The following is a 17,373-nucleotide window of genomic DNA, read 5'->3' as shown; positions in this document are numbered from 1 at the left end:
CACCACCATCCAGACCCAACAGACCAGGATGCTGCAGGGAACAAGGAGCCTTGGAGGTGAACTATGTACTCTCCAGTGCCTTTCAAGTCTAACAAGAAGATGCTTCCTAGTTCAGCTTTTAAAACTTCAGTCACCTAACAGGCATCCCCAAACTGCAATCACAGAATACTCTGAGAACCTCCTGAGCTGCAGGAACCCACAGGGATCATCCAGTGCATCCACTGTCCCTGCCCAGACCCCCCAGCAACCCCACCCTGGGCATCCCTGGCAGCGCTGGCCAAAGGCTCCTGGAGCTCTGGCAGCCTCGGGGCCGTGCCCATTCCCTGGGAGCCTGGGCAGTGCCAGCACCCTCTGGGGGAAGAACCTTTTCCTCATTTTAACCTAAACCTCCCTTGACACAGGTCATTGGTCACCAGAGAGAAATTAAATATGTTAAATAACAATCTACTGGTGCCTCCACAGCAGGGTACTGCAGAGCTTCACACCCAGGTGTGATCCAGTTAAAAGACCTGTAAAAGGGTTTTGTGCCACAAAGAGACTCTATGGACGAGCTGCCATGAAAAACAGGCCTGCCAAGGGTTTTCTGTTATAAAAATAAGAACAATTGGAGTCAGATAGTGCAAACAGACATTTTTACCCACACAGAACAGCTTCTGGGAAGCTCTTTCCAGGAGCTGAGATTATCCTTGACCAGCTTTTTTAAGGGCCTTTTTTAAGGGACAAGGGAGGAGGAGAGGTAAATTAGATCCTCAGCTTGAATAAAACCAGGGTGTTACTGAAGCTTCACATGGCCCCAGATCAGACAAACAGTGGCTTGTCCTGGAATCAAGGAGCTTAGCAAGGGGTCTCTGATGAAACTTTGACGTTTGATCAGCCTGTGACAAAGCAAATCCTCAACACTCCCTCACAACAATTCCTGGCACTTTTTCAAATGCTGCTAAAGCCCACAGAGGAACTGAAGCTTTATCCTGGGGCTGTTTGAGCTTCTATTGCTTGGGATCAATCGTGTCTTGAAGAAAAATGCCATTCTGGCACCGGTGCTTAAATCCCCCCTCCTGCCAGCCTCACTCAGAGACCATGGTGCTCCCACTGAATTCCTTCTCTCCTTTTCACATCCACTCCTCTTTAAGTCGAGGAAACTTACTGGAATGGACCAGGACAACAAATACAGAAAAATCCAGAAGCACAGCCTCTCCTGCCCTATTCCCCAGTGCCGCATCAAGCCTAAGCCATGATGCACAATCTGCCCGGTTCTTGTGGGCAGCACTTTGAAAAGAGGGCACATTACAGAGCTCACTTTGTAGGGCAGATAACCCTGGGGAAGGCTCCAGCCACTTCAGAGAGGCTCTGGCTCAAATACTCCTATGAAGAGAGCAGAACTCCACTTGGAGATCGATGACAGGTTCTGAGTATATTTAAAGCCCAAGGGCAAACTCAAAGAATTAAAAGAAAGATGCAGAAAAACTCTTTCTATTTCTCAGCACGCATTTCCAGCACGCCAAAGGTTGTCTCACAGTTCAGCCCCCACAGCTCCCAAGCAGATTCTCAGCACCATTTCCATCAGCAACCAGCAGGTCTAAATTCCAAGTTAGAATTCTAAAAACTAACTCAGCTCGAAAGAGTCGAAGCTAATCTAGGAAATGTGATCCCAGCTCTGCAGCAATGCTGGAACATCTCTGTGATCTGCTCACAGATTTCTGCGCTCTCGCTGCTGCCTCGACGCTGCTTTGCGGTGCCAGGAATCGTGAGCTGGTTCCCTGTCCTACTTTCCAGAACTGAAAGCAGGGATGAAAATAGAAAGAATCAATTCCTTTCCACTCCTGCAAGGCTGGAGAGCTTCAAACGGCACCAGAAATGAGCACAGAGGCTGTCAGGGAGCAAATGCTCTGGCTGGCAGAAAACCCTGAGGGCTGTGCTGGAGAGCTGGGGGCACCAGGGTGGACAGAAGCATTGAGTTTGGCACCATGGACCACTTTCCATTGGGAATGTCTAGGATGCCGTGTCCAGAGTGAATCAAGGTTGAGACGCTTTCCTGAGAAGCCACACAATGTAAGCTTGACTTCTGCAGACTGAGCAGGATCTAGAAATCAACATCTGTCGTTTCTGGGCACATAATCTGAAGTTCTGGTTGTTATTTATAACTGAGGTCAGGCTCCCCACATTCACCCATCTGTTTCAGCCCTCGGAATAACCTGAGCTATGGTGGGTCACTTGGAAGATCCCAGCACATCAGCTCCTGTCTGTCCCAGGACCAAAGCAGCTCTCCAGGAGACAAAACAGAAGGCAGTCACAGGGATCTCCCCCAAAGATCAGCCATTCCACTTCTCCAGATTGTAGATCTCAGCTCAAGGAACTGGAATGACTGCCTGGACTAACAGAGCACGATTTCCCCCATTTCACACAGTTCTCACTGGCAAGCACCACCCACGTCTAACAATTTTCTTACGCACCAGGTAATGTTTTCTTACAATGAATTCCAGAGTTGGAACCCTTCCTGGATCACCTACAAACACAGCATGGCTGGGGAAGAGTCTGCAGGATGGAGTCCTCCCACTAATTCCTAAAATAAAGGGGTTTTCAGCCTTCATAGGAGCTGTCTGGAGCCTCTTCATGAGGGGGCAGCTCCGATCTCTGCTCCCTGTGACAGGGACAAGATCTGAGGGAATGGCTGGGGCTGGGCCAGGGCAGCTCAGGCTGGAGCTCAGGGCAAGGTTCTTCCCCCAGAGGGTGCTGGCACTGCCCAGGCTCCCCAGGGAATGGGCACGGCCCCGAGGCTGCCAGAGCTCCAGGAGCCTTTGGCCAGCGCTGCCAGGGATGCCCAGGGTGGGGTTGCTGGGGGGTCTGGGCAGGGCCAGGGGTGGGATTTGATGATCCTGGTGGGTCCCTCTAGGTCAGGATGCTCTGTGGTTCCTTGGTTTGGTAAAGCTCAAGGTAACAAACTGAGAGGGAAACCCAAGCTCAGGAACTGCCCAGTTTTTGGCTGTTAACACACACACCATTCAGGCTCTGCAGAAATTGCCAAGAGGCACACCAAAAAAATCCAGTTCTCCCTTGAACTAAGAGAGGATTTCACCTGACTTGGGGACCAGCACCTCTCTTTAATAATTGTTCCCCAAGTGAGACCCATGCCAACTTCCCCTCAGCAGGCAGTGCAGGAACATGGAGCTGATAGAGGCAGAGCTGCTTTCTGCCCTGTGTTTTTCTGCTTTGCAGAGGGAAATCCTCCACCACTGCTGAATCACCAGCCAGCTCTTGCTACCCAGTCGATTACTTCAGAGCTATTGCACCTGCTATCCCTTCATTACTTCATTACTTCTGCTTGAATGGGGAAAACAACATCATAAACCCTGTGTATAAATCACTCTCCTAGAATAACAGCCAAGGAAATAGGACGGAGAGAATTCATTTGGTCCATCCCTCTGCTCAGCACTAAGCATTACTCCACTGATCATTTTAGAAGAGGTTATAAAAACAAGTAACAATCTTTTAGTATTTCTGGAGAGTAGAATGAGCTTTTTCTCACTGCAACTGCTGCCATTTCAGTTCAGTCCCAGTTGCTCTGTTCCAGTATGGTGAGCAGCATCTGCCCTTTCCAGCACAAGACAACTTTATACATCTGAAAATAGCTACCATGTCTTCCCTTGACCTTCTATGGGCTTTTTGTCTTTACAGGTCAGTATTTCTAACCAGCACTCAGCTGCCTCCTTGTCCTCCAGACTCTCCTCCTCTGGTCTGCCTCTGCCTTCAGATGTGCTGCCAAAGGCTGGCGCTGAAGCTTTTCCAGCATCAAGGAGAATATCAGAATTTCTTCACTCCAAAAAAGCATTCTGTTAGCATAGGTTAGGGTTTTTTTGCAACTGTGTGACACTGTCCAGGCATGGGCAGCTTTTGATCTTCTAATCCCTGGATTCTTTTTCTAATAAAGTGAACCAGCCCCTGTACTCTGCACAACATTTATACGTTTCCAGCTCAAGCACTTCTCTCCAGTTAACTTCTTTAAAGTTTACTTTGGCTGTTCTGGTTGTCTCCCAAATTTCTACCCTATAGTTTTGCTCCATCACTTCAATTCTCTCTCACTTCTGTCCTTCCTCTCTTACCTGCATCCAAAGCAGAGTGGGCAGCAGGGCAGGGGGGATTGTGCCCCTGTGCCCTGTGCTCAGGTGAGACCCCAGCTGCAGAGCTGCCCCAGCCCTGGCCCAGCACAGGGAGCAGCTGGAGCTGCTGCAGAGATCCAGAGGAGGCACCAGGGGCATCAGAGGGATGGAGCAGCTCTGCTGGGAGGAGAGGCTGGCACAGCTGGCATTGTTCACCTGCACAGGAGAAGCTTTGGGGGGACCTCAGAGTGGCCTTGCAGAGCCTGAAGGTACAAGAAAGATGGAGAGAGACTGTCCCAAGGCCTGGAGTGACAGGACAACAGGGAATGGCTTCCCAGAGCCAGAGGGCAAGGTTGGATGGGATGTTGGGAATTAGGAATTGTTCCCTGGCAGGGTGGGCAGGCCCTGGCACAGGGTGCCCAGAGCAGCTGGGGCTGCCCCTGGATCCCTGGCAGTGCCCAAGGCCAGGCTGGACATTGGGGCTGGGAGCAGCCTGGGACAGTGGGAGGTGTCCCTGCCATGGCAGGGGTGGCGCTGGATGGGCTTTAAGGTCCCTTCCAACCCAAAGGATTTCCTGATGGACGTAACAGACAAAAAAGTGAACACACAAGGACTCTGAAATCATATTAAAATATTTTACCTTAAGTTTTTAAGACAGTCTGAAGGCATTAATTACCTACAGGCATAAATTACCTACAGAAAGTTGATCTCATGTCCCTCTTTCTATTTCTAGTGGGGTTCTAAACAATCCGATAGAAAAAAAATGCAAGTTCTCACTTTTTTATACTATTTTATATAGTTTAACATCTACTTAGAATTTCGAGACCTCAAACAGCAGCACAAATGTGTCTTTCTAACAACCTGTGTTGCAACACATTTCCTTAAAATATCTATTTTAGCATTTTGTTTCACTGCAACTAATTAGCCAGACTATAGGCAAGTCTAGAGAAAACTGATTCCATACTGGAAAAGGTCAGGAATTTGAGGCTGATGGGTTTCACTCTTTAGACATGGGAAGACATTTGAATTCTATTACAAATAAATGTTTTGAATTGTGTTATAAATGTAACACTCAAGCTCAATTTTAACTGCAAAGCAAAGAGATTCACAGCTCCACAGAGATCACTGTTCAGGGGAAAACAGCTCTGCCAGCTGGCAGAAAGAGAAGACAGACACTGAAATAAATTCCTGCCCCAGATAAAGAGGCAGAATTAGAACCCAGCCTTAGTTCAGAGCAGTGTTCAAGGCATTGCTCAGTGTTTAGGCCAGGCTGGATGGGCTTGGAGCAACCAGGTCTAGGGAAAGGTTCCCTACCCATGGCAGGGGTGGAACAGGATAAATTTTAAGGTCCCTTCCAACCCAAACCAGTCTGTGACACTGGCAATTTACAGTCTGTATGTTTAGCAGTTACATTTAAAATCATCCACTACACAAGCAGAAAGGTGGGTTTGAATCCTCCCTGGGTCATTCCCTCCCTCCTGGATCAGTCACAAGGAAAGGGATGGTTGACCTCAGCTCCAGAGAGGATGTCACATGTTTGGGGTGTCCCCAGTTTGAGGGGAGCTCAACCTGGGCAGATAATCACATTAAATAGAGAGGAATAAACTCCTAAAGGAGTTTAGAATAAAGGTCTGTTCAAGTGAGCTCCAGGGACCAGAAATGCCTTAATAATCCCCAGCACAAGTTCAGAAACACTTCAGTAAAAATAATCCTTACAGGGAAACCAGAAAGATTATTTTTCACTGACATAACTTCTGAACACTTATTGCCATAATTAAATTCTCCTGGCAATATCACAGATAAAACTCCACCATTTTGGTACTATGAAAATTCCTGAATGGAGGCTTGATATTGTACAGTTTTAAAAAAAGTTATTATAGGTGCTAGGAAAGCAAGAGAATACAAGTATTTAAATCAGGTTTATTATTTTTGCGGGATTTTTTAAAGAAATCTGATTTTAAAAAAAAACCTAGATCTTCAAGACAGCAAAATGACCAATCAGAAATAATTTGAAGTAACAGCATTAAAGAATTGCCTGTAAGACCAATGCAATGATTTAGTGCTTAGTATAATGTCCCTGATGCACTTAGGGACAAAAGAATTACATTTCAAGTCCGTCAGTCTCCAAATTTGCAAGAGAGAGATATAATGTCAAGTGAATTAAAGAAGATGGATGAGCTGATGGATTCAAAAGGAGCAATCAGAGTCTTCAGGACACAGACAGCTTTGGCAGCTGCAGAATTAGGATTGACAACCTAAAATGGCAGGAAGAGGGAACCCAACCCCCAAATATCAAAGCTGTGGAAATAAAGGTACAGAGAACCAAGGGTGGACTCTGAGCCCCAGGAGGAGGAGGAATGAATAACATTTTTAAAGGGATTTTAGAAGCCAAACCTCTATTTCCCATCAGTAGCACTAAGTGATTTCCACTTTGCTGACATCCTGCATTTAAGCAGATCTCCTCCCAGATACACAAAGCAGCCCTGCAATAAAAACCTGCTGCAGTTGGTGAGAGGACAGAGCAAGGAAAGCTGGTGGAAGTCTGGGATGGATCCGCTCAGGCAGACAAGGAGCAGGCGATGTTTCCTCAAAATTCATCAATCACTCAGAAAACCCAGAGGATATGGTGCTAACAGGCAGCCTGAGCCTCCCAGACATCCTTTGAGAGAGACAGGAAAATGCTTTTAATTCCCTTACCTGGGGGAATTTGCGTTTGATGGAGATCAGGGCCCCCTCGGGGAGCTTGGCCAGCTCCGAGTCCCGCACCGCATGCACCGTGGTGGCTCTGGGCTGGTGGGTCAGGGCTTCCACCTGCAACACAGGGACAGGGCTTCAGGGACAGAGCACAGGGACAGAGAGAGCTCCAGGGACAGAGCATTAGGGACAGAGCACAGGGACAGAGCACAGGGACAGAGAGAGCACCAGGGACAGCATGAGGGACAGAGCATCAGGGACAGAGCACCAGGCACAGAGAGAGCATCGGGGACAGAGCACCGGGGACAATTCCCAGCCTGTACCAAACACCAAACAGCAGCACCAAGGGGTTGAACCCTTCCCAAGGACCTGTGCTGCTCCCTCACAGCTGGAGCAGAGCCCTGCCTGTCCCAGACTTGTCACCCAGGGCACCACAGCTGCCACAACCATCTCTGCAGCCCAAATCCCCCTGCCATGGGGCATCTGCAGTTTCTCACAGAAACAGAACCCACAGCCCCAGAGGGAAAGTTTTGTCTGAGCTGCTTCCAACAGCTGCCAGAACAACCCCCAGAGTGAACTCAGCACCACAGCAGCCCTGAGAGCTTTCCAACCCTCAGAGCTAATGGTGACAAAGCCATCTAAGAGCCAGGAAAACCCTATTTCTCTACTGCTCCTTCTTTCCTCAATGCCACCCTGAGACAATTCCATTTTACTTCTGGAAGCTGAATGCCAATGAGCTTGAAATAACTGAGACTTCCTAAAAACTAAAAGATAAAAGGGCAAGAGCTGGCTGGGTGGGCCTTGAGCAACCTGAGGTGGTGAAAAGTGTCCTTGCCCATGACAGGGGGTGCCAACAAGATGAGCTTGCAGGTCCCTTCCAACCCAAACTAGCCTGGGATTCTAGGGGCAAATCAGCACATTTGGATCAAAAATGAGCATTGCTTTTTCATTATTTTAATTTTTTTTACATATGTATGTTTGCCTGTGCTGTGTAAAGAGGAATGCCTGATTGGTTCAGGCTGGAAGGGAGCACTGGAGCTCATCCAGTCCCACCTCCCTGCTCAAGGAGTCACTCAGGGTTGTGTTCAGACAAGGAAAATCCACACCAGAACACACCTCCCTGACCAGTGGCCAATTATTCCACCTAGAAACATCTATTTTATTGACAGAAGAAGTATAAAGAAGAAGATGGAGACACAAAGAGAGTTAATACAGAGATCTTCTCCTTTATGGAGATTCTGCCACCATATAAAACAACCTGGGGTAAAAAAAAACAAAATGCAGCTGCTGCCCAAATCCCCACCTGCCCCAGACCTGCCACTGCCTCTTGTGCTGTGTGGAAATGCAGAAATGCAATTCCCTGCTGAAGCCTCTTCACACGGCCAGTGACTGATCCTGCAGCATCACTGGAGCCACAGCCTTGAACTCAGGAACAGCCTGGTGCTCCATTTTGGGAGTTCCAGCAGCAGACAGCGTTTATTTGGCTTACAATCCATAGATCAGCCATTTCCAAAAGAATGGTTGTTGCTGTAGCAGCTGTAATTACTGAGGTTAAAACACAAACAGAAAAATCCCTCCCTAACTGCAATTTACTCAGATTTCAAATCAAAGTGAACATGACTTTGCATTTTTAATTTTCCACTAGAAAAAGAAATAAATAATATATCAGCTTAGAGCTGTTTGAGTTATTTAGAAGTTGGGGGGATTGATGGTTTTATTTGTTTGATTGATTTTTGGGGCTTTTTTTCAAGATTTTTTTTCAAAGCTTATGTTGACAGCAAATTCCAACAGAAGAAATTAATTCCTCCCAGTACTATGGGTTCAGACACACAAAATGAGCACCAGAGATGCAATAAATAAATAAATAAATAAGAATAAGAATAATAAATGCCTTGTGCAAAATACACAGCTCAGTGATCCCACTTCCACCAAGATTCCTCCTTGGAAGGCTCCATGCTCACAAAATGAATAATCCAACCAACCCGAATATCTTGAGCTCAAAAACTTGCCATTAGTCCAGAAAACTGAGATCAACTTGCCAATATTAACTTGAATTTTACCAGCACCAACTGCTCTGCATGGAAAACTGCACAGGGAAATTTAAAGCATCTTCATTTTGCAATCCCCAGCCTTTGTTTTTTGCTCAGGTTCCAGGGATGTTTTGTTCTGTCATCACATTTTAAACTAATTATATAGAAGGGCAAAAAAAAAACCAAATCATCTTTGTACATACATTTATGGAGAAACAAACCCTCTTAAGGCTCCCCAAAGGGCTGTATAAGATGTTCTATCTCCCTCCCCTATTACCAGCTTTTTATCACAGGTTCTTGGCTCTGTAATTCACCTTCCTCCTCCTGAAAGCAGGTTAAGAGTTTCAGCTGTTAAAATAAAACCTTTCCTCTCAGCTGCTGACTGAGTTTAATTTGGATCAAGAAGAAAAACGCTCCAACTGTCCGAGATCCTTTGCCACAATTTCTGTGATATATGAGAGCATAAAACCAACTGTGCTCCAAGGGGCTCCTGAGCCTTTCAGAAAAGATGAAATTTGTAAATTTGTAGAAAAGGCAATTAAATTTTAACTTTAAACACAGCCACAGGGAAGGTTTTTGAGCTCCCAAGTGTAACTTAGTCTTTTTGACAGAGCAGAAGGCACAGGGAGACCTTTTCCAAACCTCCTTCCCAAGGAGCCATTCAGATATCCAGATTTGGAATACCACCAGTCCCAGAGACCCCTGCAAGTGCTGACTGCAATTCCCAAGTGATTACAGAAATTGGACCTTGGACTGTTCTTACATACAGGTACTACAGAAATCTTTCATATTTTCACTTAAATACACCCCAGTACTCCAGCATGGAAAATATCTGGGTCCCAGACACTGTACACAAGGAAATTCACACTGTGCTTTCCCCTTGGGTATAATAATCTGAGTTCCCAATTTCTACATTTATTAATAGTCCCCATTAGTCACGTATTAATTATCCCCGAGCAGCTGGGGCTGCTCCTGGATCCCTGGCAGTGCCCAAGGCCAGGCTGGACACTGGGGCTGGGAGCACTGGGACAGTGGGAGGTGTCCCTGCCGTGGCAGGGGTGGCACTGGATGGGCTTTAAGATCCCTCCCCTCCCAAATAATTCTGGGATTCAATAATTAATGAAGCATTTCCTCTTCACTGAAGCATGAGGAGGAAGGCTCATATTTGGATCACCTGCAGGATGATTCTCAACTTTCACCACACTCTCCCCTCTTCACACCCTGTGGTTTTAGAGCCTTTTTTGCACTGGTTCTACATTTCCTGCACATGGAAATCTGCCAAACCCATCTGGTTTTGGCTACTCCCATCTCCTTTGGAGATCAAAAACATTCTAACACTGAGTTGCAATTCTCCCCTGAAAATAGCACCTTTTTACTTTGTATTTTTAAATAAACCATTTGAGATATCAACTGTTCATATATTCGGATATTTTTCTTCTTGCTTGGGAAAAACCAGAAATCTCATGGCATCTGAGTATTTAAAATAATTTCTATCTTAAACATGTTCAAATCCTTGGCATTGGAATCCTCTGCCCAGTGAACCTCTTGAAAAGATTTTCTTGTTTTTCCAGGTTTGTAAAGGTACAAGACTCAGAGATCCAGCTTAAATTTCAAAATGAACACAATCCACTTGTGATTAGGAGACCATAGCATTATTTCCTTGGTCACAAAAAGGGAAATTTAACTTTCTGATCACCCACCACAGCTGCAGCAAACAACACAAAACCACCTCCACAGTAACATTAATAACCGAATGTTTCAAGAAATAGCATTATTATCTTTCAGATCTTATTGAACCTGACTGGAGAGAATGTTTACTTATATATTTGGTTGCATAATCACCCAAGGTTCTCTCTTGAGCTCCTTCCCAGACTTCCATTAGTATCACTCATCCTCACCAGCATGAGCACAGCATTTGCTCCAGTGCAGAAAGAACCAGTGGAATCTTTCCTGCTTCTCCTCAAACTTAGGACAACACAATCCTCCTCTTGCTCGAGGCAATTGTACCTCTCTGTTCTTCTCATGTCACATCCACTCCTCCTCCTCCTCCTTCCTAACAAGCTTCTACATAAGTTCCACCTCACTGCCCATTTCTGGGCTTCTCTCTGTTTCCTGCATTTGCCATCACTGTCGTTCCTCTCTCCCTCCAAGAATCCTCTGCTTTTCCTGGAGTTCCCTGACTGCTGAGCCCACCACGTCCTCTGCTCTGCCTGGACTGGCTGCTCTTCTCTTTGCCTCCTCATTATCTGGTGTTGTTTGGTTTTCTCTCATGCAATAAACACAGCAAGCCCACACTGCAGTGCTAATTTCACTTGGAACTCCATCTCTCTAAAATCCTGCTGCGCTTTGTTTTAGCAGCCCTACAAAAATGCTGAACGTTCCTTTCACCACTCCCTGTCTCCAAGGTCAACCCCTTGGCTCTCATCCTGAAAATCCCTCTGTATCTCCAGCCCACCCTCAGAAATCTGTCGTCCATCACTGCCTCTAATTTGGGGGAATTGCACAGGAACAGTGTCTCAAAAGCTGGAATAATTTGAATGAGAGAGCACAGAACCACTTCCAGTGTTACACACCCTGTGATTCTTGTAACTGATCATGATATGGCCATGGGTGAGAGCCCTTCTGCATTGTTGTGGTTCTGTTGTTCCTATAACAAAACAAATTAAACACGCCAGTCCCCCTAAAAAAGCCCCCTAAAAACAGACCTGTGCTCTTTGTACTGTTCCAATGAATTCTGACAGGAAGGGGTTTTGAGCAATTGAGTGGAAGGGGCAGAGGGGTGGAACTGGATGAGTTTTAAGGTCCTTTTAAAGCCAAACCAGTCTGGAATTCCATGATTCCCACACCTTCTCTTAGCTCAGTATTAAACAGTGACAAAAACAGGTTTTGCTGCCTCCATCCCATACGATGCACATGATTCACAACCCTCCTTACAAGATCTTTCTGAAAAAAAAGTGTTGCTGTAAATCTTTTACAGGGAGGGGAAAAGCAATTTATACTCTCATGACCTCTTTTGACTTCATTTCCAACAGTCATTCCTAACAGTTCTTTACAGCTTTCCAAATTACACAGTTGGGAAGTGAAAACCAGCAAGTGGCATATTCTGCCAGTTGCTCTAAGCACAAATTCCTTTTTGAGCTGCATTCAAGAAATCGCTTTATTTGCTTCGTTTTTGGTGTGTGCACAGCCCCAGTGTGTTGAGCACAGTTCTTCTGCTGCTCAGGCTTCAGCATCTCTGAGACTTCCTGGAGCAAACTGGGACTGGTGCAGGGCAGGCGATTTGCTGGCAGGAAAACGTTGCTTCTCCAGACAAACTCATCCTCAGTTTAACAAACTGCTGGGTGACTTTTCTCACAGTCAGCAGCCACTAAAAATGCAGATTATTTCCAAGTAGTTTCTTGTGGAGATTATTTCTTTTGAAGTGAGATTTCAAGCAGATCTAGTGCATGAGGAGACATGTCCAGCGCAAATGTTCAGAGCCACAGGCCTGCTCTCCCCAGCCTCCAGCCAGGAGCACATTTACAGCACAGGCTCTTCCTTCCCATCCACTTTGTAATACACTGTCTTCAGTTCCTCTTCATTATGGCCACTACTCCAACCAAGAATCTGTCATCCTCTCACACATCATATTTCTTCCTCTCCCATCGATTCTTCCTTGCTGCCAGCTCACAAAAAGCAGCAATCTCTCCTCACCAAGGGAAGCCTCCTTCAGGCCCTTGTTTAAGAGCACACAAGTGAAAGCACCACGTACAAGGAGAGCCTGGAAAGCAGGTCAGGACCCCAAGGATCATTAATTATACAGCTTAAACTGTATCCATTTCTGGCCCCTCAGTTTGGGAAGGACCTTGAGGACCTGGAGCGTGTCCAGAGGAGGCAACGAGGCTGGAGAGGGGCTGGGAACACAAACCCTGTGAGGAACCACTGAGGGAGCTGGGGGTGCTCAGCCTGGAGAAAAGGAGACTCAGGGGTGCTCTCATCACTCCCTACAGCTCCTGAAAGGTGGCTGTGCTCAGCTGGGGTTGGGCTCTTTCTCCAGGCAGCACTGACAGAACCAGAGGACACAGTCTCCAGCTGCACCAAGGGAAATGCAGGTTGGATATCAGGAAAAAGCTTTTTACAGAAAGGGTGATAAAGTTCTGGAATGGCTGCCCGGGGAGGTGGTGGAGTCACCATCCCTGGGTGTGTTTAACAAAGCCTGGATGTGGCACTGGGTGCCAGGGCTTAGTTGAGGTGCTGGGGCTGGGTTGGACTCGATGGTCTTGAAGGTCTCTTCCAACCCAGTGATTCTGTGAATTCTGTGAAACTCTTCATTTTCCAAATTCTCCTCCAAGACAGCTACAATCAGTGTCTGGTAATTAGCCTGATACTTGAATTGTCTTCTCTTCAGCACAGGCTTGGCTCCCACCAGGAGCATCAAGAGAGCTGGCAGGGCCTGTCCTCACAGGGACACAACTGGGTGACACTGGGGGTGCCCAGACACCCACCTTCCCTCTGGAGAGACCATCTGCCAGAACTCCTCACTCCATCCACAGCCCACCCCACCCCAGGCTCTACACAAAGCCACCAGCTCAGCCCAGGGTGCTGGGGAAGGACCAGCAGAGAAGGGACACAAAGGACAAGGATGAAAGGACACACACCCAAGGAGGGATATGGAGAAGAAACACCAACACTGACATCTGCTGCTGTTCAGGGGGCTCTGGAGAAGGGACAGGCAGTGAGGCAGCTGACAGGTAGCACACCTGCATCTCAAAGCCAACACCAGAGCACAGAAGAGCCACCTGCAGATTGTCACAGCAGTATCTTTGTCCAGAGCAGGGCAAAAGCTGCTGCTGCTGCAACTGAAGCCAGTGAGGCAACATCACCAGTGTTAAACAAAGGGCAACTAAACACTACACGGAACATTGATTTTTTTTGGCTTGAACACACTGCCCTCACACCCTTCTCCAGCTCATTTGCACCTGGAGCAGCAGAGGATGCTCATCCCAACAGTGTATGCTCCAGGACCAGCTCAGAAGGACCTGAAATATCAACTTGTTTGTATCATAAAAGGACGAAGGAGGAGACACTGCTGGAAGCAGTGAATGAGTGGGAAGAGCAACCAGACAAACTGCAAATCGATGCTATTTGTGGGAGCAGTGCCAGTGGATGAACTCAGAACACCATGTACTCTTCAAAGTTGTTCTAACAACCACCTTCTGCAATCTCCTGTGTGCCAAGCTAACCCCATGACTGAGGACATCCAGCCCTTCTGCTGTGTGCGAAGAAGAATCCAAACCTCCCTCTCTCATTTTTTTCAATAGATAAACGTATAAAAAAGCCATGAAAGGCTTACACACACTCATGCATGGAAGTCTTGTGTATCTGTACCTGGCTAAATGCAAGAGCAGATCTAAAATACAGGCAAAAATGAAACAAGGCTGAGCTTGCTGTGTTTTGTAATTAGGGCAGATGGAGTCATCCCACAGGCTCTCCCCAAAGGACTGAGCCTACACTTTGCAGCAGTGCAGTGACAGGCCTGTTGCAGCTGTGAACATCATTAAGGGACAAAAAAGAGAAAGATTAAAGCTAGGAAGGGAATTGGTAAAAGCCCAGCCTCCTGTATTTCAGTTTTACTCCTTGTATACGTGTGGCTATAGGAGAGATTTGAAGTTTCATGCGTGGTGTGCTGCCCTAAACCCAACATTACAGTCCAAACACCACCGAAAACCCTGCCAGAAGCCACCTGAGACACCCACACCAAACACCCAACAAAACCATCACATTTCTCCAGGCTGTTGGAAGAGGATCTGCAAGTGCAATGTCCTGGGCAGGCTGCTCCTCTGTGGGTGAATTATACCTGAACTTCCAGAACAGAAGAGAGAACAATCCATGATGCTCAGATACTTTCTAGAAGGGAGAGATCCAATTGCTTTCAACTCAGCTTCACACAAGTGTCCCAAAGCTGGCTGTAACTTTTATCATGGGCCCTTCCCCACCCTCCACTACTGACTCTTCCCCCAAAAATCCTTCCTGCCACCTCCACTGCACTCTGCTCCCACCACTCAGTGCCATCCAAGCATTCTGGTGGTGATGACAAGGATCACTTTTATCTCTCTCACTCAGTGGCTTTTATTTAATGATGCTTGTCAAAAAAAACCCAAAAACAACAAAAACACCAAAAAAAAAAAGGTTTTATCAAGGAGAAAAATTTTCAATGGCCTCGTGCATTTTCCAGGGTTCAAGGAGATGTAATATCAGCCTTTGCTGTTCCCAGCCAGCCCAGTTCCATGTGGCATCCCTCAAAATGAAAGGGAGAAAGGAGAAGGAGGCAAGGGAAATAAAAAGCTGTCCTGCAGGGGATCAGGATGTGTATCAAGAGTGAGCTGATAGCTGGATTTATCACAAGAGACTTCAGCTGGAAGCAGAAGGAGACACCCAATATCCTAAGGAATGACAGTCCAACGCATGAAATCACCTATGTGGAACCCAGCGGGTCACAATTTCCATCACTATCTGTCAGCAGAGCTCCCCATACTCAAAAAATAACGTGGCCCAGAACATCAAGCACAAAAAGCACTCTGCCATTTGAGTTTAACAAAAACACTCTCAAGATGGGCTTGGAAATCAGGACACAGCTTCTCATTTCATTCTGACACTAATTCAGTGGTGCAAATGTGAACTCATTCCTCAGGCTCCCTCTGCCTCCCTCTGGGGCTGGCAAATACTGAGGGTTTGCTGTTTGTGGGTATCAATGGATGGTTTGGATTTTTTTGGCTTTGCTTTTGTTGGTTGTTTTAAATTTGAGTTCACACCTAAGATGCTGCTAGGAAAATAATAATTTTTAGTAATATATTACCAAGAGAGAGTGGAAGAGATGAAAAAGGAATGATCTCTTCCAGGACCATGTCTTCCAGCTCTCTTCCTCAACCTCACCCACCACCAATTCCCTCAACTACAGTCTGTGCACAGTGTGCCTGAGGTGGCAATAATCTGAATTCACCTGAAATAGCTTTGTAGTATCTTACAGCTTCAGCAAATGCAGTAATCATGGTTTGACAAAACCACAAAAATACAAGGAATTGGCAAAAAATGCACATGTTTAAAAAAGGCAGAGAAAAGCAGCCTTAATGTGGAGGGTGCAGTGACATTCAGCTGGCTTTGGAGCTGCCTGATAACATTAATACTGATAAAGAACAAAAGCCTGACAAGTGTAATCCTGATAGTTCCCCTTGTGTGATTCCTTTGAGGATTACACAGCAATTAAAGATTTCTAACAGTGTTACATTTCCAAAGGACAATGCTCCAATCCCCTGAGGAAATCATAAGCCATTTACAGATTCTTCTTGGGTTTCAACTTTTTAGAGAGGAAAAAAAGCCATGGACATTTAGCTGTCTTAATTAGATAAACAGCTTAACGTCTGAAAATATTTAAAATGTCTTATTTCTAAGAATGTAAAAGCTGATTTCCTGCCCAGCAGGACCAGTGTGCTGCAGCACTGGCAGCTGAAGGTTCTTTTCTGCAATTTCTACCTGTGTTCCAAGAGTCAGCGCACAAATGCCTCTCTGCACTTGTTCAGCACTTTCTGCACTCAAAAGTCACGGGGTGCAGCATTCCTGATAGGAGGGACTTTCTGGTTGCTAAAAAGCAGAAAAGGTACTGAATTAATCAAAACATGGCTGCAGCTTCCCCCCTCAGCAGGTATTTTTGAAAGCTGACTGGTTTTGGGTCAGACCCTGCACACAACAGTGTCCTGGGAGGGGTTACCAGTAAACCCAGCTTATACCACCTAAAAGTCCAGCTCTGGAAAATATCTGGAGTTAACTCTGAGGCTCCTGATACCTGCCTGGCATTCAGGCATCTGCCCAACACCACAGCCAATCTTCAGAACTCAATGAAGACAAAGTGTAGCCTTGCATAAAATCCCTCACGGCATTGAAGGTTCCATCACCTGCAGCTGTTTGAAGGGTGCAGGCAGTGCACAACTTCCATCCAGCAGCAGATTATTCTGAGGAATGGCTCTGATGGGTTTGTTGCCTTCTCCTCACCTACTGCTGTCCTCCCAACAGTGCAAAAAGCAAAGAACACCCACCTCAACACATGCTTGGAGTTTTGACCTTGAGCTCTGACACCTGCCCTGCACTTTGGAATAAACCAGGGGATAATTGCCCCAGTCTCAGCAGCACTGCCAGGAACAAGAGAACCTCAGGGCCTGGTCCAACACCTGCTCTTGATAGGCACAAAAATCAAATTAAAAGGAATACTCTCTCACACACAACAAAGTGCTAATGAGATCAAGAGAACAAGAGTAAAAACTACAAAAAATTTCCAGTGGTTAATCAAGATCAAAACCAAAGCAGCAACATCAAGAAAAGAACTGAGAGATTAAGATAAGCATTTTAAACAAGTAGCTGGGTGAAGAGAAGCCCTTCCATTCCATCAACACACAGATGTCTCCTCTGATCTCCTCTGGGATCACCCAGGGCATGGCAGAAATGATAATAATATAAGAAACGTGACGCTTTAGCTGGTAGATAAAATTCACGTTTCAACATTTTTCCCTAAGTGCATCTATAGC

The 17,373-nt window shown here is 46.3% G+C and overlaps 1 protein-coding gene across 2 annotated transcripts in view; it reads right to left on the bottom strand.

The window, feature by feature from the left end:
* PNPLA7 (patatin like phospholipase domain containing 7) overlaps positions 1-17,373 on the bottom strand; it is a 126,399-nt gene that overhangs the window by 68,063 nt on the left and 40,963 nt on the right. For both annotated transcript variants that reach the window (XM_038155911.1, XM_038155910.1), the window contains exon 20: positions 6,792-6,905. In XM_038155911.1, coding sequence (XP_038011839.1) covers positions 6,792-6,905 — 114 coding nt within the window. The remainder of the gene's footprint in view (positions 1-6,791; positions 6,906-17,373) is intronic.

Source organism: Motacilla alba, chromosome 17 (assembly GCF_015832195.1).
Source record: "Motacilla alba alba isolate MOTALB_02 chromosome 17, Motacilla_alba_V1.0_pri, whole genome shotgun sequence".
Lineage (NCBI taxonomy): Eukaryota > Metazoa > Chordata > Aves > Passeriformes > Motacillidae > Motacilla > Motacilla alba.
The sequence above is the reverse complement of the archived record's forward strand: the minus strand, read 5'-3'. Positions and strand labels throughout refer to the sequence as shown.